This window comes from Argopecten irradians, chromosome 2, assembly GCF_041381155.1.
Source record: "Argopecten irradians isolate NY chromosome 2, Ai_NY, whole genome shotgun sequence".
Taxonomy (NCBI): Eukaryota; Metazoa; Mollusca; class Bivalvia; order Pectinida; family Pectinidae; genus Argopecten; species Argopecten irradians.
This window is the reverse complement of record NC_091135.1, coordinates 72818165-72846068: the sequence shown is the minus strand read 5'-3', so window position 1 is coordinate 72846068 and position 27904 is coordinate 72818165. Positions and strand designations below refer to the sequence as shown.

The window sequence follows — 27904 nt, the reverse complement described above, 5'->3', positions numbered from 1 at the left end:
ATCATCTAATGTCATATATTAAACCTATCTTTACTTCCCACCATGTCATCATCAATGTCATCCATTTAATCTATCTTTACTTCCCACCATGTCATCATCAATGTCATCTATTTAATCTATCTTTACTTCCCACCATGTCATCATCAATGTCATCTATTTAACCTATCTTTACTTCCCACCATGTCATCATCAATGTCATCCATTTAATCTATCTTTACTTCCCACCATGTCATCATCAATGTCATATATTAAACCTATCTTTACTTCCCACCATGTCATCATCAATGTCATCCATTTAACCTATCCTTACTTCCCACCATGTCATCATCAATATCATCCATTTAGCTGATGATAAATGTTATCAGACTCCATGTTCCAGTATGACTTTCAGAACGTTTTGAAATTGTTTAGGAAGGTCACTTGATCATGTTCATTATGGTATATTGGAACTTCAATGCTTTATCATGTTGTTTTAATCAGATCAGACATTATCACTTAAAATTCAGCTTTACTTTGACCAGATACTTCATTCTGATCTGTTTGGTGTCGTAGACTATAAATTCATTATAGTTGAGAGTGTATCCTTTGGGATTCTTCACTCCAGTGTCTTTTCCTTTGCCTAGGGGAACTAAAGTGCCATCAGACCTGCAATGTAAACAGTGCATGTTAATGGTCACAATACATTTACACAACTTTCTGTTTGCAGGATTTATAATCTGTGAATCCTGTTACTGTGAAATCATTTATTTTCGTTGGGCTCAATTTTCGTGGATTCTAAAATTTTACAATTTGGTTGGCACTTAAATTCGTGGAGGAGACCTTATTTACACATCACTGTTAAAAATACACAGTCGACACTGTCACCTGTACTGTGTGATCGCTCAACCGGAACTAAGCTCTACCACACAACACAGTTACAATCACAAGCTAGAGTCGGTACTCAGCTAGTGTTTATACAGATGTGTCCGACAAACAATTATCGTGTCACATTGATAGATTCATGATATACTCAATCAATTATTTGTTGGTACATGTGGATGAAGTCTATGAAATTCTGAATTCTATCTTTGTTTGAACAATATTTTCAAACTTTGAACTTGTCATGCTTGTCCCTGAAATAGATTTTATGTACATGTAGTGAGGTACTAATCATCCTACAATGTATGAACGCATAAACTTACATGACATTAGTATAGGTATATATATTTTCGTGGGGATGTAAATTCGTTGACTTTGGTCAAAAAACGAAATCCACGAAAATTAAACCCCCACGAAAATTAATGATTTCACAGTATTTTATTTGGTATAAAGACTTGTTCTTTGGTTTATAGGCCTATCATCTGTGAATCCTGTTATTTTGTTTGGTATAAAGACTTGTTCATTGGTTTAGGTCTATAATCTGTGAATCCTGTAATTTTGTGTGGTATAAAGACTTGTTCATTGGTTTAGGTCTATAATCTGTGAAGACTGTTATTTTGTTTGGTGTAAAGACTTGTTCATTGGTTTAGGTCTATAATCTATGAAGACTGTTATTTTGTTTGGTATAAAGACTTGTTCATTGGTTTAGGTCTATCATCTGTGAATCCTGTTATTTTGTTTGGTGTAAAGACTTGTTCATTGGTTTAGGTCTATAATCTATGAAGACTGTTATTTTGTTTGGTATAAAGACTTGTTCATTGGTTTAGGTCTATAATCTGTGAAGACTGTTATTTTGTTTGGTGTAAAGACTTGTTCGTCGGTTTAGGTCTATAATCTGTGAATCCTGTTATTTTGTTTGGTATAAAGACTTGTTCATTGGTTTAGGTCTATAATCTGTGAAGACTGTTATTTTGTTTGGTGTAAAGACTTGTTCATTGGTTTAGGTCTATCATCTGTGAATCCTGTTATTTTATTTGGTGTAAAGACTTGTTCATTGGTTTAGGTCTATAATCTATGAAGACTGTTATTTTGTTTGGTGTAAAGACTTGTTCATTGGTTTAGGTCTATAATCTGTGAATCCTGTTATTTTGTTTGGTGTAAAGACTTGTTCATTGGTTTAGGTCTATAATCTGTGAATCCTGTTATTTTGTTTGGTATAAAGACTTGTTCATTGGTTTAGGTCTATAATCTGTGAAGACTGTTATTTTGTTTGGTGTAAAGACTTGTTCATTGGTTTAGGTCTATAATCTGTGAATCCTGTTATTTTGTTTGGTATAAAGACTTGTTCGTCGGTTTAGGTCTATAATCTGTGAATCCTGTTATTTTGTTTGGTATAAAGACTTGTTCGTCGGTTTAGGTCTATTATCTGTGAAGACTGTTATTTTGTTTGGTATAAAGACTTGTTCGTCGGTTTAGGTCTATCATCTGTGAATCCTGTTATTTTGTTTGGTGTAAAGACTTGTTCGTCGGTTTAGGTCTATAATCTGTGAATCCTGTTATTTTGTTTGGTATAAAGACTTGTTCGTCGGTTTAGGTCTATTATCTCTATGAAGACTGTTATTAGGGATTTCCATTAAGGATGGAAATCCCTATTGTTATTGTTCTGTTTTTTTTTATTATTATTATTATTATTATTATTATTATTATTCTTATTATTTCCACGAAACCATCTTAACACTTTTTCTCACGAACGGAACAAGGTACGACGCTCAAATTTGGACACGTTATGTATGTACATGAGAGCTTGAAACGTAAGTTCGATTTTGTACGATAAGGTTCAAGGTCAAGGTTACAGACGTAAAAAACAAATTTTTCGGAACGAAGTTTAAACGCTCATTACTTCATTACCGTACGCTGTACATTGTTCACGTTTAGTTATTCAGACAGATCTTGACATTTCGTGTGCTTTTCCCATGCCATGTTATCAGAGATTATGTCAAGGTCAAGAGTTCGCTACGGGGTCAAACAAAGGTCAAAAACGAAATTTGTCACAGAAAAGTTTTGAATAGCGCATATGACAGATCATGCTCTCAGGAACATAAAATGACCAATTTCAAGGTCATATGATCAAAAATGGCGGAGATATAGGACATCGAAAATCGAATTTTTAGTTTATATTTGTCCTTGCCCGAGACGTTTTAGCGCCTTTAAACCTGTATGTACAGTGTTGATTTTTCATACCTATGTTGTATGAACTTTTGTCTTCAAAAGTTATTTATTTTTAAGGGGTTATATAGAAAAATGGCGAAAATATAGCTCTCCAAATATGGCAATTTGTTTCATTTTCTTATTTTTGTCCGTTGTTTGTGAGCTCGTAGGGCCTTTATCGTCTCATGTAGGGTGTTGATTTTTTGTAAATGTTAGCTTTAGCCTATTGTCTGTACAGGTTTTTAATTTCAAAGACATGAATTTGAAAATGGCGGAAATATAGACCTCCGAATATGGCGTTTCGTTCATTTTTTAACGTAAATTTTAGCGTAATTCATAAAATTCAAAGGTGAAATGTTTTGAATTGGATGTGAAAGATCATGCTTTCAGACACATAAAATGACCAAGTTCAAGGTCATAAGATTCAAAATGGCGGAGATATAGGACATCGAAAATCGAATTTTTAGTTTATATTTGTCCTTGCCCGAGACGTTTTAGCGCCTTTAAACCTGTATGTACAGTGTTGATTTTTCATACCTATGTTGTATGAACTTTTGTCTTCAAAAGTTATTTATTTTAAAGGGGTTATATAGAAAAATGGCGAAAATATAGCTCTCCAAATATGGCAATTTGTTTCTTTTTTCTTATTTTTGTCCGTTGTTTGTGAGCTCGTAGGGCCTTTATCGTCTCATGTAGGGTGTTGATTTTTTGTAAATGTTAGCTTTAGCCTATTGTCTGTACAGGTTTTTAATTTCAAAGACATGAATTTGAAAATGGCGGAAATATAGACCTCCGAATATGGCGTTTCGTTCATTTTTTAACGTAAATTTTAGCGTAATTCATGAAAATTCAAAGGTGAAATGTTTTGAATTGGATGTGAAAGATCATGCTTTCAGACACATAAAATGACCAAGTTCAAGGTCATAAGATTCAAAATGAAGGAGATATAGGACATCGAAAATCGAATTTTTAGTTTATATTTGTCCTTGCCCGAGACGTTTTAGCGCCTTTAAACCTGTATGTACAGTGTTGATTTTTCATACCTGTGTTGTATGAACTTTTGTCTTCAAAAGTTATTTATTTTAAAGGGGTTATATAGAAAAATGGCGGAAATATAGCTCTCCAAATATGGCAATTTGTTTCATTTTCTTATTTTTTTCCGTTATTTGTGAGCTCGTAGGGCCTTTATCATCTCATGTAGAATCTTGAATTTTTGTAAATGTTAGCTTTAGCCTATTGTCTTTATACGTTTTTAATTTCAAAGACATGAATTTGAAAATGGCGGAAATATAGCCCTCCGAATATGGCGTTTCGTTCATTTTTTAACGTAAATTTTAGCGTAATTCGTGAAAATTCAAAGGTGAAATGTTTTGAATTGGATGTGAAAATTCATGCTTTCAGATACATAAAATGACCAATTTCAATGTCATATGATTCAAAGTGGCGGAGGTATAGAACTTTCAGCGATTTTGAGTTGTGATTACATGATGTGGCATGTGGCCAAAGGGAGATAATCGGTATCTAATACTAAAACTCTAATCGTACGTGTTATTCCGCATTGGTTCAAGATCTTTATAAGAAATGGAGAATTTTTGCACTTTAAAAAAACCTGAAATTCTAATGTGTTTACCTATTCATTATCAAAATTGATATTTTGAACCTAAATCTCAATCGGAATTTCCAAATTCATATCACGGTTATCAAGGAATAATTACCTGTCAGAAAACATTTTTGATTTTGAAATTCAGAATCAAACAATCCAATCAGCGGCCGGGTTAAAATTCTGTCCTGGGCTCAATCTTATATATACACACGGGGCCGTTTCGAAGGTCTTTCTTCATTTAGTTTTGAATACTTTTCGAGATGTTTTAAGTTCTACATGTACACGTATATATGAACAATGTACACATGTTTGCGTAAATACACGTACATGTGTAGCTACACCGCATACATGGGAGGCCGTCCTTACGTGACCCTAGCTGTTAATAGGACGTACATTTGAACATACAAACAATAAAAGTAATGCACAAACACAAAAACTGACAGGTTTAAAAACCTTTTAAGTGTGTGGCAGAGCCGTCACCTGTGACACCGGATGTTCAAACACAACCGGTGCTATTTTGAGAAACTACCCGGCCGTTTTGAGATCACAGAACCAAATAAATTCCCATAGAGGACCGTGTTAACGTTTGCTTCTATTCAGGTTAAATGAAGTTATCAAAATTCTTTACAAATTTTACATCTACATCTATTGCCCGACCCACACATTAACCATTAACTAATGTACCCTGAATATATCCAATCAGCAGGCTCCGATATATTCACCTCTCTATGAAATCTTGTGCCCAAAAGGGGATTCCCCTAAATCTGTTTTTCGGTTGGACCAGACTACTTTCGTAAGAAACGCTTTCTGATTAATATTGAGTGAGATTTTTCGTTCGTTCAAGCAATCGTCTGTTCGCTAACGTTATTTATATCATTACATAGGTGGAAATCCCGTGTTTTGATCGCGATCAAATCTAGTATTGTATATGTTTATGTCAACTCTCCGATGTTGTAAAAAACAAGGAAATAAAAGAATCTGAATCTGAATCTGAATCAAATAAGTTAATGCAATTATTTTCACTAGTACATTGTTCTAATGTGGCAGGAGGTGTGGAAATGTGTGTGCGTTATGAAAACAGCATGATGTATATTGTATTCTACAGTGACACTCAATGGACTTGTGCACAAAGTAAGCGGCATGTGTGTACACATGTTAGCGGTAGCTGAAATCATCCGCCTGTGAGAAGCTCTAGCTCAGCACTGCTTCCTGCTTTACTTATTTGCAGCGATCCACCGCCTCAGGTAATTATGTATTGATTGAAATCGGACTATGGCTGACTGTGTACGTATACGTGTATCTTCATATGCTGAACTATTATCGGGTGGATCATGATCACACCAGATCTATGTCACTGTGTACGTTTGTTTACAAGAAGGATTTATGAATATTACCTATACAGCCTTAGTTTACACTATAACTACGTACAAAAGCTAAGGACGAGACAACATATACAGGTAGTTGATATGTACATGCATATTGCATTGTTTTGAGCTCCACATGTACATGTAAAATATGATATATAATTTTCCTACAATTTCTGGGCCTGAAGCCACTCGTAACACAGACCAGTCTCCTGTGCTACGGCTGTTTTATGTTCAATATATGTTCTTTTATGTCTATATATCATGATGTTTACCCGTAATGGTCACGTGGGTATGTTTTAAGGTTAAAGGTCATTATATATATGTTGTCCTTAAGACGTGTTGCTGTGTTGATAAACGTTCCTTTATTCATACAGGTATCTTTATTCCTCCGTAAACAAAGAGTTATACATGTATGAACAAATTAAAAAATAAAATAGGTGCAAGGTACGACAAAAAGTGTGATAACATGATGATAAAAACAAAAAAGAGATAGACAAAAACGTTCCAGAAATACTATCATTAATTTAATTATATATGAATGCAAAGGAAAGCATAAGCTTAACAACTGTTCATATATGTTGAATTGCATCTACTGTGTAAGGACTACGTGAGTATAAACTATATGTTAAGTATATGTTACTCTGAGTACAACAAAAGATATGTTACTCTAAGAAATCACCCATAGAATATTGGCAGCTAGATTCTAGTGGGGTTTCAAAAAGAATTAATATGTTACACAACCCATTATGTATTTTTTGTCAGCAGACGGAGGAAACCGTCTTACATATAATCTATGAATGTGAGCATGTCGATAGATTATGGAGCAGAATTGAAAAAAGGGTATTCTTAAAAACGTCTCTGTATATCAACTTTTCAGAACGTGAAATCTTATTTTGCAAACGCGGTAAACAATACCAAGCACAAAAACACTGTAAAGCTGATCTTCAAGTACTATATTTATAAACAGCGTGTAAAAGGCAATATGTTGTATATTGAAAGTGTTAAAAAATATAATAAAAATTATTATAAATCTGAAAGGTTCTTTTCCTAATGCAATGGCAAAAATAAATGTGTTTAATGTTAAGTGGGGTTTATCATCAAATCTGGCTGAAGATTAATAATATGAAATAATTATATGAATTATCAATATTGAAACCAAGGCATTCACAATATAGTAGATAATATTAGAGTGTAAGTAAGTGTTAAAGAGATGTTTCTTTTGTTTTGTGTTTGTATGCTGTGAAAAAAAGTTTTTTTCATGTGGTTTTGTCCGTCGTCGTGCGTCTTCCGTCGTGCAACGTCCGTTAACATTTCTTGTGAACGCGATAACTTTAGTAAATATAAACCGAGTTTAATGAAACTTTGTATGCAGACTAACATTGGAAGGATCTCGGACGAGATAGAAAATCAGCATGATTTGAGAGCTAACGGAGTTATTGCAATTTGCACTAATAATTATTATTGTACATTGTGAACTCGATAACTTTGATGTATAACCAAGCTTATTGAAACTATGCATGTAGACTAACATTGGGGGGATCTCGGACGAATTTGAAAATCAGCGTGATTCGACAGGAATTTACGTAGTCATTGCCCTTTGCACTTATAATTATTATTGGACCTTGTGAACGCGATAACTTTAGTAAATATGAACCTAGCTTAAGGAAATTTTGTATGTAGACTAAACATTAGAAATATCCCGAATGAGTTCGAAAATCAACTTGATCCGACGATAATTTACTGAGTTAATGCTCGTTGCACTAATTATCATTATTGTACCTCGTGAATACGATTAGATAACCTGAATAAATATGCACTCAGCTTCATGAAACTTTGTATTTAGACTAAAATTGGTAAGATCGAAGTTTGAAAATCGACCTATTAGATCGTAACTTACAGAGTTATTGCCCTTTGCAATTATACTTATTGAATCTTGTGAACATGATAACTTGAGTAAATTTGCACCGAGCTTGATGAAACTTTCTATGTAGACTAACATTGGAAAAATCTCAAACAAGTTTGAAAATAAGATTGATTCGACTCTAACTTATTTTCGGAGTCATTGCCCTTTGCAATAATAATAATTGAACCTTGTGAAAACAGTAATGTGAGTAAATATGCACAAAGCTTAATGAAACTTTGTGTATAGACCTATTGAATGCATGTTTCCTGTTTCATGAACAAAGGCATCAGGAAATTACATAACTAATTTGTTTCAAATATCAGGTTGCCGTTAAGGCCCATGGGCCTCTTGTTTCTTCAACGGCTTTTAGTTTTCAAAATATGAAAATAAAACGATTTTAATAATTTTGTAAAGTCTTAAGAATTATTAGTTTATCGATAAGTTTACCTCAGTTCCTAAAAATATAAGTTAACTGTAAATTTACAAAACGTACGTATAGTTGACTACAGGAAAACCCCTTTAACTCGAACTGCAGCGGACCAGGTTCATAGTTCGAGGAATACGGGGTATTCGACTCAACCGAGGTTTGCCAAAATAGGCATAATTATGTACTGGCCACAGTCTGTAACGAACCTTGCATGTCAATAACGTTTGAAGTATTGTTTTCCAGCATTTAGAATATTTTTATATATATATAAGGGCGATATTCAATCGTTCAACGTTGTGAATTACTGAAAATTGCTATTCTGTGACAAACCTTGCATGTCGATAACGTAGTAAGTATTGTTTTCTCCCATCTAAATTATTCATAACGGTGATTTTCAATCGTAATGTTAATAAATTCTGAATTTTATAAAAATGCACGTTGTGAAATGCTAAAAATTGCCACAGTCTGTGACAAACCTTGCATGTCAATAACGTATTCAGTATTATTTCCAGCATTTACAATATTTATAACGGTTATTAGGGCTTTTCACCATGTGGTGAAAAGACCTATTGTTTTTGTTCTGTTTTTCATTATTATTATTATTATTCTTCTACACATTTTTTTGTGTCCAAAAGATCTTCAAAATGGTAAGAGGTATGCCAATGGCCTTATTATCATATTGTTTGGCATGAGTTGAAGGGGTGACCGCAACATTTTTAAGTAGGTCAAAAATCCAAGATGGCCGCCATGACGTCATACCTAAAAAGTTTAAAACAGCCATAACTCAATAACCGTTTAAGATACAGCAAATATATTTGATGTTTTATGTAGATCGTATAAAAGACTAACTTTTATACAATTACAGCAATTAGGTTAAAGGTCAAACTAAAAAGTTCGCTATGAGGTCAAAGTTCACGAATTTTTATTTTTTTGATTTTGCGAAATTTCCTTTTACATATCGATGCAGAATGTCATTCCGATGAATTTGGTGTCTTTTATTTTTCGGTAGCACTCCCGGTTAATGCTGTATGCCATTTTGAACAATCCTTTGATCTTTGCTAATTTCCCGCCAAAATGTTTAACATTATATATTGTCGAACTGAATGAATAATATAGTCTGCAATTGCTATAGAAAAGACCCCTCTAATGTTCTCTAACGTTTAATATGATTTTCATCTTCATCAAAAAAACAAAATGGCCGCTATGACGTCATATCTTAAAATTTAAAAATGCTTATAACTCACTAACAGTTCTTTTCACAGATTTCATCCTATAATATTTTTTGCAGATAATCTTAAGCGTAAACTTTTTCTCTCTACATGTTATTACAAAAAATGGCAACTTCCGGTTTTCGGTAAGGGTCAAATGTTAAAGGTCCTGTTTTTAACAATAAACTTGAAAACTTTTCTACTGAAGTTCTGTAAGGTCTAGGATCATCATATTTCATATATAAGATGTCCAGGGGATGGGCTATAAAGTCATCTGATGATGGTGGGCTAAAAATGTCAACTTCCGGTTTGAAGTACGGGTCAAATTTCAAGCCGTAGTCTCCATTTTATTTCATATTTCTTCTTGAGACAGAGGTTAATCTGCGCAAAAGAAAGATAACTCCCCCTAAAAACCTATGTAACAGTATATTTCTTTATAAGTGATTAACCTTGTTCATATGTTGGTAAGCAAGTCGTGAAGTTAATCACTAATTCAAAGTGGGGATTTGGAAATATGAATTGGATTAGGATGAGAGTTCTCTTCGGCTGATCAAACTCCATGCAGATCTTCACTAAAACACTTTTATTCAGGGCTGAAAGTCAAGGTCATTTGTTGGTTACAACTTCAAAACCCATGAACTGAATATAGTGAAAAGCCCGCCAAATTGTCTATGACAATTTCTAGTTTTCGATCGTAATGTTAATAAGATGTGTATTTTATAAAAATGCACGTTGTGAAATGCTGGAGAGAATTTGAAGTGTAAATTAGGCAGAGCAAATGTCTAGTTGGCTATCTACATGGAGGTCAAGAGGTACAGTGCAGTATATTGATTAAAATTCGCCCATTCGCAGATGATTTTAAATGATTTAAAAGTAATGCATAAGCGCTGTAGAAATTGCTAATCAAAATATTACCGTATTTGAAAGGCACTAATGTAAGAGGAAACGCTGTTTACAGAAACCGGGAACGTTAAATGACCCAATTCGTAAAAAAAACAATATACGGAACGCATTGATTAAAAAAAACATTGATTTACTGCATATGGATGAGCTTTGTCCTTTCAGCCTTAACTTAAACTAAAACATTAAATAGACTTGCAACCGTAGGATGGAAATTGAATACCGATAACATAATGAAATACGGAGCCGTGACTCGTTAGGACAATCCTCATTTCTGTTAAATAATCAAATTGACAACTTCCGCATCCATACGATAGAAGCACTGTTCGACGAATAGATGGTTTCTTTACTATGCATTTGACGGGAACGGGATATATTTCTGTTCGAGGAATGAGGGGTATTCGACGAATAGCAGTTCGAGCTATCCGGGGTTTTATTACATAAATTATATAAGGGCACGGTCGGGACCATGCGATCAGTTCGAGGAATGGGGGTATTCGAGGAATGCGATTTCGAATTAGAGGGGTTATACTGTATATCATTGTGTTACGTAGCAAAACAGTAAAATGGTCCTTCTTTATAAGATTTACACTAACACTGCAACACTAACACTGCACTGTATTGATAGTTTAAATCTGTCCTCGGACATATAGTCTTAATTTTGTAGCAATTATTATGACGCCAGTTTCCTCGCATGTCAAAAAGTGTTTATACCCTCTTGAGGCAGTTGTCACTGATAGGCTTCAGTAGATATCTTCTATATCAAAGTAGAAAGCCCACGCTCCGAATTTAGGTACATAACTATACTTTATGTGTGTTTTTTACCTATTTTGAATTTTTCAAAAAGGCATAAAGGGCCTAAAACGATGTTTTCTAACAAAACTTTGGGTATGCGCCAAGGGGATCCCTTGTGTCCATCTTTTGAACATATTATTTATTTTTTGATTATTTTTGTTAATAAAAAATACGTCATTCTTTATTCTATACCCATTTATAATGATATGTATTAATCATTTTCATTACGAATTGATTTTCAAGCAAAAAAAATCAAATTTTGAATTTGGTCGAAATATTTGGCATGTTATCGACTTTGTCCACTCTTTTAAACCGTTTTAAAAACATGCTATAGGTATAATCTTATAACAGATACCTTTTCAAAAAAATCAAAATCCGGGAAAATAGCATTTCATAAGCTGAAATGTAGCCAGGAGATTTTTTTTAAAAGATCAATATTTGCCCTAGATGACTGTAAATTCAAATTTGATCATAGACAACAGTTTGTTATAGAATTGTATAAACTAACATATATACTGTGCTTAATGCTCTTTATTTGCAAGCGTTCAAGTGATAGGCCATCTTCCAATATAATCAGCTGATCAAAAATGGAATATATGGAAAAAATAAACAGAAAATTCGGCTCCATTATTTCGATAAATTGAACTTTTTAACTGCATAATTAATGGTTACTGAAACATCTGACTGCGCCCTTTAAGGCATTGCCTTCAGTCATATTATGTAATGTATTTATATGCGTTTAGAGTACGTTGCATACCGTATTTATATTTTTCCGGAAAATGATATCGGCATGCGCAAGTTTTCAGAGTGTTTTCAGTAGGTCACTTTTACGTCAAGCCGGAATTTCATTGAAAAAAGCTTTGAACAGTAAAATAATATTAGCGCAAAACTATTTTTTTAAATTGAAAAACAGAAAGGATATATTTATTCAATTACGGGAGGATTTTTATCAAAATGTCTGCAATATTGTTTTTTCTATTGATGCTTTTTTGTTGAGAAAATGACGTTTTTTGGCGCGACAGATGTAATACGCATCTGTATGCGGTTTCAGTTAAAGTGTCACTGTGGTCATACTGAACACCACATGGCGGTAAAATTTGACCCAGAGATTCCCCGAAAACGTACTATCATGACGTCATTTCGTTATAATGAATTGTGACGTCATACTTCAAAATAGTGGAGTTTGTTTGTAGACTTGCCGATGAAAGATCCGAAGAGAAAAGACAAAAAAAGACAAAAAAGTGAAAAACCACAAATACACACAGTACACACAGTACAAAAAGGTTAAGATAAAAATACATTTTTCTTCTATTTTAAGAACATGTCAGAAAATATAGACTGCAACGTCGTTCTACTTTTTTATCGAACAAAACCTTTGTCTTGCAGAAATGACACAAAATGAAATTTTTAGATTGACTGTTCTGTCACGCAAGTTCACGACGTTGAAAGATGACTTTATATTAGGAATTATGTTTTCTATTCAGAATAAAATACGTTTTTGCTCAAATATACGTGTGCGAAATCTCTACTGAAAATTCAAAACAGTATTCGAAAAATTCCGTTGTTTCTTTGTCTTGCAGGTTTGCCGAATGTCGGAAATGACGTCAATTGCGCTCGTCATGTTATAAAATAATGGCGTCTTTTACATTCAATGACGTTACATGAAAGTGACCGAACATTGTGCGCGACGTCAGTGTTGATTGTTTACTTAACGTTACGGTTTTCGCTGTGTCTGGTGGTCGCTGCTACATTGTTGTTGACCTATGTTTATGTCATTTAAATACTATCTTGTTCTCTATTTTCTTCTCTTGCCTTTCTACCTATTCACATTCTTTCAATATCACAGAGAAATAACTCGTCGCTGTCAGGTAAGCAGTTATCACTATACAAATAATGCATGGAAGAAGTTAAAATTCTGAGTGCTAACTGTCTGGGTGATGAAAATAAAAGAAAAGACGTGCTCCATTATTTAAGAAGTAGGAATTTTAATATCTATTGCTTACAAGATACGCATTTTACTACATAAATGGAAACTATGATAAGGTCGGAATGGGGACATACCTGTTATTTCAACTCGTTTAGCTCAAACTCCAGAGGGGTGGCAGTTTTATTCAATAAAATTTTTGAAGTCAAGATTTTAAAAGAGAAAAGAGACTTGCATGGAAATATTATTGTTTCAGATGTGTAGACAAATGAAAATTATTTTACACTAATAAGTTTGTATGGTCCAAATTCAGATACCCCATCATATTATAGTAAATTACTAGAGGTTGCACAGGATTTTGGAAATGATCCTTTTATAATTTGTGTGGATTTTAACTTAGTCTTAGATCCTAGTTTAGATTAATCCAATTATATGCATGTAAATAACCCTAGGGCAAGAGAAATGTTTTTTTTTAAATAATAAATGAGCTTGGTTTGATTGACATTTATAGAAATAAACATCAAGATTGTAAAAGGTTTGCTTGGAGAAGAACAAGGCCAGTAAAACAGGCTAGACTAGACTATTTTTTAATTTCAGAGAATCTTATTTCTAGTTTAAGAAAATATCGATCCGATCATTCTATGTCATACATAACTTTAAGTTTTAATGAATTTAGATAAGGCATAGGATTATGGAAGTTTAATAACTCCCTATTACATGATTTAGAATATCTTAACTTAATAAATATTATTAACACATAACAGATATTAAAACTCAGTATGCTTTACCTATTTATAATCTGGAGAATTTGACTCAAATTTTAGATGATAATATTCAATTTTCAATACATGATCAACTTTTTTTAGAAACCCTTTTATTTGAGATCAGGAGGAAAACTTTTTCATACTCATCGTTTAAGAAAAAGCAAAGAACAAACCAAGAATTGTCATAAAGGAAACTCATTAAAGAATTGGAAAATAAATCAGGAAAATGTTAAGAAGAATAAGCAAAAGCACAGAAAGAACTAGAGTCCCTCAGAAAACATAATCTTAAAGGAAGTATACTAAGGTCAAAAGTGAAATGGGTTGAAGAGGGGGAAAAATCAAGTTTTTTTTTAGTTTGAAAAACAGGAATTTTGTCACTAAAATTATACCAGTAATTGAAAAAGATGATGGAGAGATTAAAACAGATCAAGATGAAATTTTAACTGAAGTTAAGCAGTTCTATGAAAATCTATTTTCAGAAGAATTAGAATTACATGATACTAACTTAAATGAATATCTTGATTATGATAGTATACCAAAACTGAATCCAACAGTTTAGAGGGTAATATAAAGGGGCAGGTGTTACTTTAAAAAAATATATGAAAAATAATGAAAGTCCTAGATCAGATGGCTTCACTGTAGAATTTTTAACATGTTTTTTGAAACAGCTTGGTCATTTTGTAGTCAGTTCGATTCAACATGGGTTTAATACTAACAAACTTTCAGTAACACAAAGGCATGGAATCATAACTTGTTAACCTCAGGGAGATAAGCCAAGACAGTATATTAAAACTTGGAGACCAATTTCACTCTTGAATACAATATATAAAATTACATCAGGCACTATTGCTAATAGAATTAGAAAAGTTTTAGACACTATTATAAACACAGATCAGTCTGGATTTATATCAGGAAGATATATTGGTGAGAACACAAGAATTATATATGATATTATGCATTATGCAGATGTAAATGATATTCCAGGTATGTTGTTAAATGTGGATTTTGAAAAAGTGTTTGATTCGGTCAGTTGGAATTTTATTGATAATGTACTTAACTTCTTTAACTTCGGAAATGACATACGAAAATGGGTGAATGGTTTTCAAAATGGTTCTAATTCAACTGTTAACCAGGGGGGAATTTGTCTCCATTTTTCTTATCAATAGAGGATGTCGACAAGGTGATCCTATCTCCCCATATTTGTTTATTCTCTGTGCTGAAGTTTTAGGAATTAGAATTAGCAATAATGTAAACATTAAGGGTATTAACATTGATGACACTCCTATATTACTATCCAAATATGCTGATGATACATCTGTTATATTAGATGGGTCAAGACAATCATTAAGGGAAACATTGAAAGAATTGAAAAAATATGCAGAAATATCTGGCTTAGAAGTAAACAAGGGTAAGACTGAAGTAATTTGGATAGGGAATAAGAAATATAGTGATGAAAATATTGTCCAGAAAGGAACTTGCATTGGGGAAAAAGGAGTTTTACAGTTTTGGGTATTGATTTTAATGTAGAATACATAGAATGGTAAAAATGAATTATGACAAGAAACTTATTTAACTTAAACCAATTCTGAATATATGGAATAAACGAATTCTTACACCTATCGGCAAAGTGCAAGTTATTAATTCGCTACTAATTTCACAGCTTAATCACCTCTTCATAGCACTGCCAAATTCTGATATATATTTCATAAAAGCTCTTAACTCAGAAATATTTAAATTCCTTTTGAACAGTAAAGAAGATAAGGTGAAGAGAGATATTATTATAAAGGAATACAGTGAAGGCGGTCTTAGAATGATAGAAATATACTCTTTTATCAGGGCTCTCAAGTTAACATGGATCAGAAGATTATACACAAGGTCAAGTAAATGGCGGTTCTGCCCTGCAGCTAGGGCGTTAGAATTGTACCTGCTGCCCCTATTGCATGATCGTAAAAGGCGACTAAATTTAGGATCTTATATTTTCTCTTCTTCCTAACTGACTTTATCTTTCCTAATGCCTGTCTTGGCACCGCCTCACTTTTGGCCTTGAGTTGAGCGTTCGCCCCTGTGAGGAAGGCTCTGGGTTCTGTCCCCTAGTCGAGACACACCAAAGTCTATAAAAGTGGTAGTTTCTGCTCCTGCTTAGCGCTCAGCATACAGGGAGTGGGACGACTGGTTCGCCCGTTGTCAGTATAATGTGACCGGGTGGGGTGTGTTGCTTGGTGTCTTCGGCGGCATGCTTCAGTGATATAGCACTATAAAAAGGGCAACAGTTCCACTATACAAGAAGACATAACATGAATATATCGCAGTCTCCCAAAACACGCACCTCGCACAACATACACGCAACACACCGCATGCATGGGAGACCGTCCTTACATGACCATAGCTGTTAATAGGACGTTAATTAATCAAACAAACAAACAAAGTAAATGGCAAGTGATTCTAAAAACCAATATTAACACAAACATTATGGCTAATTGTGGAGAAGGATATATTGAAGAATGTGAATCTAAATGTAATAATCAATTTTGGAAAGATGTTTTTAATTCTTGGAATTGTCTTATTAAGAAACAAACAGTTAAATGATCATGATATATCAGGCATTTCGAAAACACCTATTTCGTACAATAGGGATATAATAATAAATAGGAATATGGTATTTTATAAAAACTGGTACAAGAACAATGTTATTTTTCTTAGTGACCTTTTGAAATGTCCATACTCGTTAAGTTTTTACAATTTTCATGAATTTACAAAAAAATTTAATGTCAATACTAACTTTGTAACTTACCAGGGAATTATAAATTCATGTAGAAGAGTACTTATCTCACAAACAGTTTGATAATTTCAATCTGTCATATCCATTTATACCCCATAATTTAGAAATTTTTATTAAACATAAAAAGGATCAAAAGAATTCTACCACATACTTTGTCAAAATAACACTAGGTCTTCTGGTAAAGGAAAATGGAACAATTTATTTGAAATTAATGAGGAAACTTGGAAGAAATATACTTGACTCCTTTCCGAGTTACTTCAATCTCAAAACTTCAATGGCTACAATACAGAACAAATCAACATATCCTCACAACAAACTCATATGTATTTAAAATTGGCTTATCTGAAAATTCACATTGCTTTTTCTGTAAGACAGAAATAGAAACAATAACACATATATTTTGGGAATGCAGAGAAGTACAATTATTTTTTGAAAATTTTTAATTGTTGCTAGATTTATTATTAGGGATTTCCATTTACGGATGGAAATCCCTATTGTTATTGTTATGTTTTTTCTTATTATTTTTCTTTTTTTTTCTTATTTCCACAAATCTTGTTAGCAGGATATCTCACTAACGGACTAATGTACGACGCTCAACTTTGGACACGTTATGAACGTACATAAGATCTTGAAATGTGCGTTCGATTTTTTACAATAATGTTCAAGGTCAAGGTCACAGACGTAAAAAACAACTTTTTTCGACCAAACTTTAAACGTTCATAGCTTCATAACCGTACGCTGTTCAACGTGTGCATTTCGTTATTTATGTAGATCGCGATATCGAACGTTTTTTTCTTATTATTTGTTATCAGAGATTATGTCTAGGTCAAGAGTTCGCTAGAGGGTCAAATGAGGTCAAACAAAGATCAAAAATGAGCTTTACCATAGAAATGTTTTGAAAGGCGCATATGAAAGAATATGCTCTCAAGCACATAAAATGACCAATTTCAAGGTCATATGATTCAAAATGGCGGAGATATTGGACATTAAAAATCGAAATTTTTATTTTTACTTGGCGCAGACTTTGAAATTTCAAAGAGAAATGTTTTGAATTGGATGTTAAAAAACATGCTCTCAGACACATATAATGACTAATTCCATTGTTATATTATTCAAAATGGCGGAGATATAGGACATCAAAAATCGAAATTTCTATTTTTTTTTGTCCTTGCGACAGTTGTTTCAGCGGCTTTAAACCTGTATATACAGAGTTTAATTTTTCGTACCTATGTTGCATGAACTTTTGTCTTCAAACATTATGAATTCCAATGGGTTATATAGAAAAATGGCGGAAATATAGCTCTCCAAATATGGCAATTTGTTCCATTTCCTCCTTTTATTCCGTAATCTCTGGCCTCGTAGCGCCTTTATTATTTAATGTAGGGTGTTGATTTTTTTGTAAATTGAGACTCTGGCCTATTGTCTCTACAGGGTTATAATTTCGAAATCATGAATTCGAAAATGGCGGAAATATAGCCCTCCAAATATTGCAATTCAAATCCCATTAAAATTGGGAATTTTTTTTTCTCACCAGAGTCCCGCTGATTGGCTCAGCACTGTTCGTTCGTCCTTGTGTGCAAATTGAAATCGTATATCGTGCGTGTCTGCCTGTCCATCCCTCCATCCATCATTCAGTCCGTCTGTCTGTCCATTCGTTTGTTCGTGGGTTTGTTTTGTTTGTCTATCTGACTTAATGAAATATATCTCAAAGTATGTGTGTGCTGTACGCAGTGTGTGTCCTGTCATTTCGTACGAACATACAGATTAATAGACTGTCTATTGAGACAAAACAAAATACCAACCACTTAGATTTGTTATAGTGGAATCACGGTCGACATACACGACATGTTGTCAAGCATTTAAATTGAACACGGCGGCGGTACCGCATCTACATGTAGCTCACTACAGGCCTACACCATCCTCGATACTCCAGGGCTTCCGATCACTTACGATCTCTACACCCCTGGACTATCTCATAGTGAAATTGAAGGCAGCTCAGCTGAAAACATTTGACCAATCACAGGCTAGCAAATATTTCATTTGAAGACTACAGAGAGAGCAACGCCTAACATCAAAGCCACAGAGTTAACCGCAGTGTACAGTTATACGGCTCTTTTGATGTACCAAGTGACTAAGTTACCTGTTCTATTCTGTTGCCTCCAGTTTTACTATGAGATAGTCCAGGGGTGTAGAGATCGTTAGTGATCGGAACCCCTGGAATATCGAGGATGGGCCTACACATGGCTGGCATTTTGTTTACCCCTCAACTACACGTGGCTTTTTAAATATAAAACCGGAAACGATGGTGATTTGCTGCCGTTTACTCAACTAAATGTGTAGTCGGCGGCCATAACAAATGTGTGAAATAGAAGGGTCTCAGAAGTATTTCATTGTGCATAGTTGTTTAATTTCACAAATGAGATATACCATGGGGGCAGCGGGGTATGGACGATGCATTAGAAATATGCCGCTGACGTAGCGTAGGCCAAATCTTTCCTCCGATTTCACGTTTTAAGAGGTATCGCGAGCTAACTATATATTAGGCAAAAACACATTTTAAAAGCCTAATAATATAGGCAGGTTTAGCGAACTGACACCCGCGCAGTGTTGCGTGTTAATAATCACATAAAATTGGTTGTTAAAATATGGCGGCTTCCTTTCACATATATCACACAAAATTAGATTTCATTTAAAAATATAGTATATATCTTTAATATCCCATCATAGGCAGTGATTCGTTCAATACACATGTATGTTTCACACGACAGGCAGTGATCCATTCAGTTGATTTTATTGCGTGAGTCCCATAAAATTGTAATTTGAAAACAAAATTTCAAAACTTAAAAACTTTTTAAGTGATAACATGAGCCCTGCAGGTAGGGCGTTAGAATTGTACCTGCTGCCCCTATTGCATGATCGTAAAAGGCGACTAAATTTAGGATCTTATCTTTTCTTTTCTTCCTAACTGACTTTATCTTTCCTAATGCCTTCCTTGGCACCGCCTCACTTTTGGCCTTGCGTTGAGCGTTCGCCCCTGTGAGGAAGGCTCTGGGTTCTGTCCCCTGGCCGAGACACACCAAAGTCTATAAAAGTGGTAGTTTCTGCTCCTGCTTAGCGCTCAGCAAACGGGGAGTGGGACGACTGGTTCGCCCGTTGTCAGTATAATGTGACCGGGTAGGGTGTGTTGCTTGGTGTCTTCGGCGGCATGCTTCAGTGATATAGCACTATAAAAAGGGCAATAGTTCCACTATACAAGAAGACATAACATGAATTTACCGCAGTCTCCCAAAACACGCACCTCGCACAACATACACGCAACACACCGCATACATGGGAGGCCGTCCTTACATGACCATAGCTGTTAATAGGACGTTAATTAATCAAACAAACAAACAAAGTGATAACATCAACTAACAACAACTTGGTGCATTGTCTAGACAGTTTATGCGTCGAAGTCTAGACGAAGAATGTTTTAAGGTAGTCCCTTCATCTTCGACTAATTGAGATTTTACTGTGTATCTTTACAGCAGGCAAAAAATATGCCACATCATGTATGTGTTATTTATGTGTATATTTATTTCATCGTAATGCGTTCTAACTTTCAACTTTTTCAGCGCTGTTTGTTCGTCCATGTGTGCAAATTGTGATCACCGTATCGTGATTGTCCAATCTGTCTGTCCATTAATTCATGTGTTCGTGTGTTTGTTTGTCTGAGTTAATAAAATCAAATATGGAAGTATGTTCGTGGCATATGTCTGTAACCGGAAGTGTACACAGTCCGATTAAAAGACGGATGGAATGAAGGACACGTTGATACCCGTGTTCAACCAGATACATTGTGTATGTAATTATTATATTCGTTCTTTCTTTCTTTTTTTGTTCGTTTGTTATTTTCGTTCGATAGTTATTGTTTTCTTTCTTTCACTCGGGTGTGCGTTTGTTCGTTCTTTCGACCGTTTGTTCGCTCATTAAAGATAGTTCGATTTTATGCAAAGAGAAAATTATCAAAATGATCATCTGATCGATAACATGATTATTTGCTGGATGGAAATCCCGTGTTTTGATCGCGATCAAATCTAGTTATTGTTGTGATAGTTTGCTATTATTGTCTTGATTGGTTTAGGTCTATTATCTGTGAAGACTGTTATTTTATTTGGTGTAAAGACTTGTTCATTGGTTTAGGTCTATAATCTGTGAATCCTGTTATTTTGTTTGGTATAAAGACTTGTTCGTCGGTTTAGGTCTATTATCTGTGAAGACTGTTATTTTGTTTGGTATAAAGACTTGTTCGTCGGTTTAGGTCTATTATCTGTGAAGACTGTTATTTTGTTTGGTATAAAGACTTGTTCGTCGGTTTAGGTCTATAATCTGTAAAGACTGTTATTTTGTTTGGTATAAAGACTTGTTCATTGGTTTAGGTCTATAATCTGTGAAGACTGTTATTTTGTTTGGTGTAAAGACTTGTTCATTGGTTTAGGTCTATAATCTGTGAATCCTGTTATTTTATTTGGTGTAAAGACTTGTTCATTGGTTTAGGTCTATTATCTGTGAAGACTGTTATTTTATTTGGTGTAAAGACTTGTTCATTGGTTTAGGTCTATAATCTATGAAGACTGTTATTTTGTTTGGTATAAAGACTTGTTCGTCGGTTTAGGTCTATAATCTGTGAAGACTGTTATTTTGTTTGGTATAAAGACTTGTTCATTGGTTTAGGCCTATCATCTGTGAATCCTGTTATTTTATTTGGTATAAAGACTTGTTCGTCGGTTTAGGTCTATTATCTGTGAAGACTGTTATTTTGTTTGGTATAAAGACTTGTTCGTCGGTTTAGGTCTATTATCTGTGAAGACTGTTATTTTGTTTGGTATAAAGACTTGTTCATTGCCTATAATCCGTGAAGTCTGTTATTTTGTTTGGTATAAAGACTTGTTCGTCGGTTTCAGCCTATAATCTGTGAAGACTTATTTTGTTTGGAATAAAGGCCTGTTTGTCGGTTTAGGCCTATAATCTGTAAAAATTCTTGTTGCTTTGGTATAATATCTTGTATAATTTGCTGGCCTGTGAAGATTTTTGTGTATACTCACAGTGTTTTGTTAGCTGTTGGATCTGGAGCTATCCTGCCGAGTCCCCGGGTGCTATGTTTGCCTGGTGGTAATTTGGCAGCGTTATAATCAGCACTGAGTAAATCATTCGTTTGCCCAAGAGAAACCTGGAAATAAGAAGTTCATTTTGTTTATGATCTATTTGATGGCTGTCCAGAATAACTTCTACTATCAGATTAACTACATTAAAACTCCAAGAAAAGAATCGGTTTGGCTTTTATTTTGATCATCTCTTTTAATTTCTAATAAGGGGAAGGGATATGAATGATTAATTCATCAACATTTTTATTAACTTGAAGGATTTAAATTAAATACCAAAACATTTTTATAAAATGTGAGGCAAGAACATAATTTCTAAAACCCAAAAGCTGACAAAAAATGAATCAATATTGACATCTCGCCAACAACATCATTAGCGATTACCTCGCACAGAAGGATGAGTGCTGTATTCTTAGTCTTGGTAGCAAAGCAGTAATTAGCACTCTTACTGGACATATCCGCAAAATACACTCCCTTGCCAAACTGAAATCAGAATAAAGATTAGAAAACAGATATTAGAGTGAACAGGCAGATATCAGCGACCATGTATCCAGTAACTACTGTCCATACTACTAGATACTCAACACTTACCATGTATCCAGTAACTACTGTCCATACTACTAGATACTCAACACTTACCATGTATCCAGTAACTACTGTCGATACTACTAGATACTCAACACATACCATGAATCCAGTAACAACTGTCCATACCACTAGATACTCAACACTTACCATGTATCCAGTAACTACTGTCGATACTACTAGATACTCAACACTTACCATGTATCCAGTAACTACTGTCCATACTACTAGATACTCAACACTTACCATGTATCCAGTAACTACTGTCCATACTACTAGATACTCAACACTTACCATGTATCCAGTAACTACTGTCCATACTACTAGATACTCAACACTTACCATGTATCCAGTAACTACTGTCCATACTACTAGATACTCAACACTTACCATGTATCCAGTAACTACTGTCCATACTACTAGATACTCAACACTTACCATGTATCCAGTAACTACTGTCCATACTACTAGATACTCAACACTTACCATGAATCCAGTAACAACTGTCCATACTACTAGATACTCAACACTTACCATGTATCCAGTAACTACTGTCCATACTACTAGATACTCAACACTTACCATGTATCCAGTATCTACTGTCCATACTACTAGATACTCAACACTTACCATGTATCCAGTAACTACTGTCCATACTACTAGATACTCAACACTTACCATGTATCCAGTAACTACTGTCCATACTACTAGATACTCAACACTTACCATGTATCCAGTAACTACTGTCCATACCACTAAATAAGCAACACTTACCATGTATCCAGTAACTACTGTCCATACTACTAGATACTCAACACTTACCATGTATCCAGTATATACTGTCCATACTACTAGATACTCAACACTTACCATGTATCCAGTAACTACTGTCCATACTACTAGATACTCAACACTTACCATGTATCCAGTAACTACTGTCCATACTACTAGATACTCAACACTTACCATGTATCCAGTAACTACTGTCCATACTACTAGATACTCAACACTTACCATGTATCCAGTAACTACTGTCCATACTACTAGATACTCAACACTTACCATGTATCCAGTAACTACTGTCCATACTACTAGATACTCAACACTTACCATGTATCCAGTAACTACTGTCCATACTACTAGATACTCAACACTTACCATGTATCCAGTAACTACTGTCCATACTACTAGATACTCAACACATACCATGAATCCAGTAACAACTGTCCATACTACTAGATACTCAACACATACCATGTATCCAGTATCTACTGTTCATACTACTAGATACTCAACACTTACCATGTATCCAGTATCTACTGTCCATACTACTAGATACTCAACACTTACAATGTATCCAGTATCTACTGTCCATACTACTAGATACTCAACACTTACAATGTATCCAGTATCTACTGTTCATACTACTAGATACTCAACACTTACAATGTATCCAGTATCTACCGTCCATACTACTAGATAATCAACACTTACCATGTATCAAGTAACTACTGTCCATACTACTAGATACTCAACACTTACCATGTATCCAGTAACTACTGTCCATACTACTAGATACTCAACACTTACCATGTATCCAGTAACTACTGTCCATACTACTAGATACTCAGTACTTACCATGTATCCAGTAACTACTGTCCATACTACTAGATACTCAACACTTACCATGTATCCAGTATCTACTGTCCATACTACTAGATACTCAACACTTACCATGTATCCAGTAACTACTGTCCATACTACTAGATACTCAACACTTACCATGTATCCAGTAACTACTGTCCATACCACTAAATAATCAACACTTACCATGTATCCAGTAACTACTGTCCATACTACTAGATACTCAACACTTACCATGTATCCAGTATATACTGTCCATACTACTAGATACTCAACACTTACCATGTATCCAGTATATACTGTCCATACTACTAGATACTCAACACTTACCATGTATCCAGTAACTACTGTCCATACTACTAGATAATCAACACTTACCATGTATCCAGTAACTACTGTCCATACTGCTAGATACTCAACACATACCATGAATCCAGTAACAACTGTCGATACTACTAGATACTCAACACATACCATGAATCCAGTAACAACTGTCCATACCACTAGATACTCAACACTTACCATGTATCCAGTAACTACTGTCCATACTACTAGATACTCAACACATACCATGAATCCAGTAACAACTGTCGATACTACTAGATACTCAACACATACCATGAATCCAGTAACAACTGTCCATACCACTAGATAATCAACACTTACCATGTATCCAGTAACTACTGTCCATACTACTAGATACTCAACAAATACCATGAATCCAGTAACAACTGTCCATATTACTAGATACTCAACACTTACCATGTATCCAGTAACTACTGTAACAACTGTCGATACTACTAGATACTCAACACATACCATGAATTCAGTAACAACTGTCCATACCACTAGATACTCAACACTTACCATGTATCCAGTAACTACTGTCGATACTACTAGATACTCAACACTTACCATGTATCCAGTAACTACTGTCCATACTACTAGATACTCAACACTTACCATGTATCCAGTAACTACTGTCCATACTACTAGATACTCAGCACTTACCATGTATCCAGTAACTACTGTCCATACTACTGTCCATACTACTAGATACTCAACACTTACCATGTATCCAGTAACTACTGTCCATACTACTAGATACTCAGCACTTACCATGTATCCAGTAACTACTGTCCATACTGCTAGATACTCAACACATACCATGAATCCAGTAACAACTGTCGATACTACTAGATACTCAACACATACCATGAATCCAGTAACAACTGTCCATACCACTAGATACTCAACACTTACCATGTATCCAGTAACTACTGTCGATACTACTAGATACTCAACACTTACCATGTATCCAGTAACTACTGTCCATACTACTAGATACTCAACACTTACCATGTATCCAGTATCTACTGTTCATACTACTAGATACTCAACACTTACAATGTATCCAGTATCTACTGTCCATACTACTAGATAATCAACACTTACCATGTATCCAGTAACTACTGTCCATACTACTAGATACTCAGTACTTACCATGTATCCAGTAACTACTGTCCATACTACTAGATACTCAACACTTACCATGTATCCAGTAACTACTGTCCATACTACTAGATACTCAACACTTACCATGTATCCAGTAACTACTGTCCATACTACTAGATACTCAACACTTACCATGTATCCAGTAACTACTGTCCATACTACTAGATACTCAACACTTACCATGTATCCAGTAACTACTGTCCATACTACTAGATACTCAACACTTACCATGTATCCAGTAACTACTGTCCATACTACTAGATACTCAACACTTACCATGTATCCAGTAACTACTGTCCATACTACTAGATACTCAACACTTACCATGTATCCAGTAACTACTGTCCATACTACTAGATACTCAACACATACCATGTATCCAGTAACTACTGTCCATACTACTAGATACTCAACACTTACCATGTATCCAGTAACTACTGTCCATACTACTAGATACTCAACACTTACCATGTATCCAGTAACTACTGTCCATACTACTAGATACTCAACACTTACCATGTATCCAGTAACTACTGTCCATACTACTAGATACTCAACACTTACAATGTATCCAGTATCTACTGTTCATACTACTAGATACTAAACACTTACAATGTATCCAGTATCTACTGTCCATACTACTAGATAATCAACACTTACCATGTATCCAGTAACTACTGTCCATACTACTAGATACTCATTACTTACCATGTATCCAGCAACTACTGTCCATACTACTAGATACTCAGTACATACCATGTATCCAGTAACTACTGTCCATACTACTAGATACTCAACACTTACCATGTATCCAGTAACTACTGTCCATACTACTAGATATTCAGCACTTACCATGTATCCAGTAACTACTGTCAATTCTACTAGATATTCAGCACTTATCATGTATCTAGTAACTACTGTCCATACTACTAGATATTCAGCACTTACCATGTATACAGTAACTACTGTCCATACTACTAGATACTCAACAATTACCATGTATCCAGTAACTACTGTTCATACTACTAGATAATCAACACTTACCATGTATACGGTAACTACTGTCCATACTACTAGATACTAAACACTTACCATGTATCCAGTAACTACTGTCCATACTACTTGATACTCAGTACTTACCATGTATCCAGTAACTACTGTCCATACTACTAGATAATTAACACTTACCATGTATACGGTAACTACTGTCCATACTACTAGATACTAAACACTTACCATGTATACGGTAACTACTGTCCATACTACTAGATACTAAACACTTACCATGTATCCAGTAACTACTGTATGTCCATACTACTAGATATTCAGCACTTACCATGTATACGGTAACTACTGTCCATACTACTAGATACTCAGCACTTACCATGTATCCAGTAACTACTGTCCATACTACTAGATACTCAACACTTACCATGTATACGGTAACTACTGTCCATACTACTAGATACTAAACACTTACCATGTATCCAGTAACTACTGTCCATACTACTAGATACTCAACACTTACCATGTATCCAGTAACTACTGTTCATACTACTAGATAATCAACACTTACCATGTATACGGTAACTACTGTCCATACTACTAGATACTAAACACTTACCATGTATCCAGTAACTACTGTCCATACTACTTGATACTCAGTACTTACCATGTATCCAGTAACTACTGTCCATACTACTAGATAATTAACACTTACCATGTATACGGTAACTACTGTCCATACTACTAGATACTAAACACTTACCATGTATCCAGTAACTACTGTCAATACTACTAGATACTCAGTACTTACCATGTATCCAGTAACTACTGTATGTCCATACTACTAGATATTCAGCACTTACCATGTATACGGTAACTACTGTCCATACTACTAGATACTCAGCACTTACCATGTATCCAGTAACTACTGTCCATACTACTAGATACTCAACACTTACCATGTATCCAGTAACTACTGTCCATACTACTAGATATTCAGCACTTACCATGTATACGGTAACTACTGTCCATACTACTAGATACTCAGCACTTACCATGTATCCAGTAACTGGAGCCTCTGGAGGTGCTATTCGTAATCCTCTACTCAGGATCCCCACCCAATTAGTCAATCGAGATCCATGCCATAGTAGCATCCTTTAAACAAAGATTATGTGCAATTAATTCATTGCGAGATTAATTCAATTATGTAGTTACATTCTGACAATTGAATGTGTGAGTTTTGTGTCCCCATAAATCAAGATACATGTAATTGTTTCG

General features: G+C 34.6%; 2 protein-coding genes across 2 annotated transcripts in view; both read right to left on the bottom strand.

Moving 5' to 3' along the window:
• LOC138316393 (RING finger protein 151-like) overlaps positions 1 to 27904 on the bottom strand; it is a 269758-nt gene that overhangs the window by 41724 nt on the left and 200130 nt on the right. The window lies entirely within an intron of this gene.
• Positions 41 to 27780, bottom strand: LOC138316391 (poly [ADP-ribose] polymerase 2-like). Its single transcript, XM_069258090.1, has 4 exons — positions 27682 to 27780; positions 22262 to 22360; positions 21821 to 21945; positions 41 to 645 (listed from the first exon to the last, which is right to left on the bottom strand). Exons 1-4 carry the CDS (start codon positions 27778 to 27780, stop codon positions 492 to 494), a joined length of 477 nt encoding a protein of 158 aa, XP_069114191.1. The 3' UTR covers positions 41 to 491.

Bases quoted from the DNA above. Each gene is read 5' to 3' on its own strand.
- LOC138316391 (XM_069258090.1), bottom strand. From the start codon at position 27,780: ATGCTACTATGGCATGGATCTCGATTGACTAATTGGGTGGGGATCCTG. The intron at 21,946-22,261 runs GTAATCGCTAAT...TCTTATTTCCAG, and splicing joins CACTCATCCTTCTGTGCGAG to GTTTCTCTTGGGCAAACGAA. The intron at 646-21,820 runs GTGAGTATACAC...TTTACATTGCAG, and splicing joins CCAACAGCTAACAAAACACT to GTCTGATGGCACTTTAGTTC.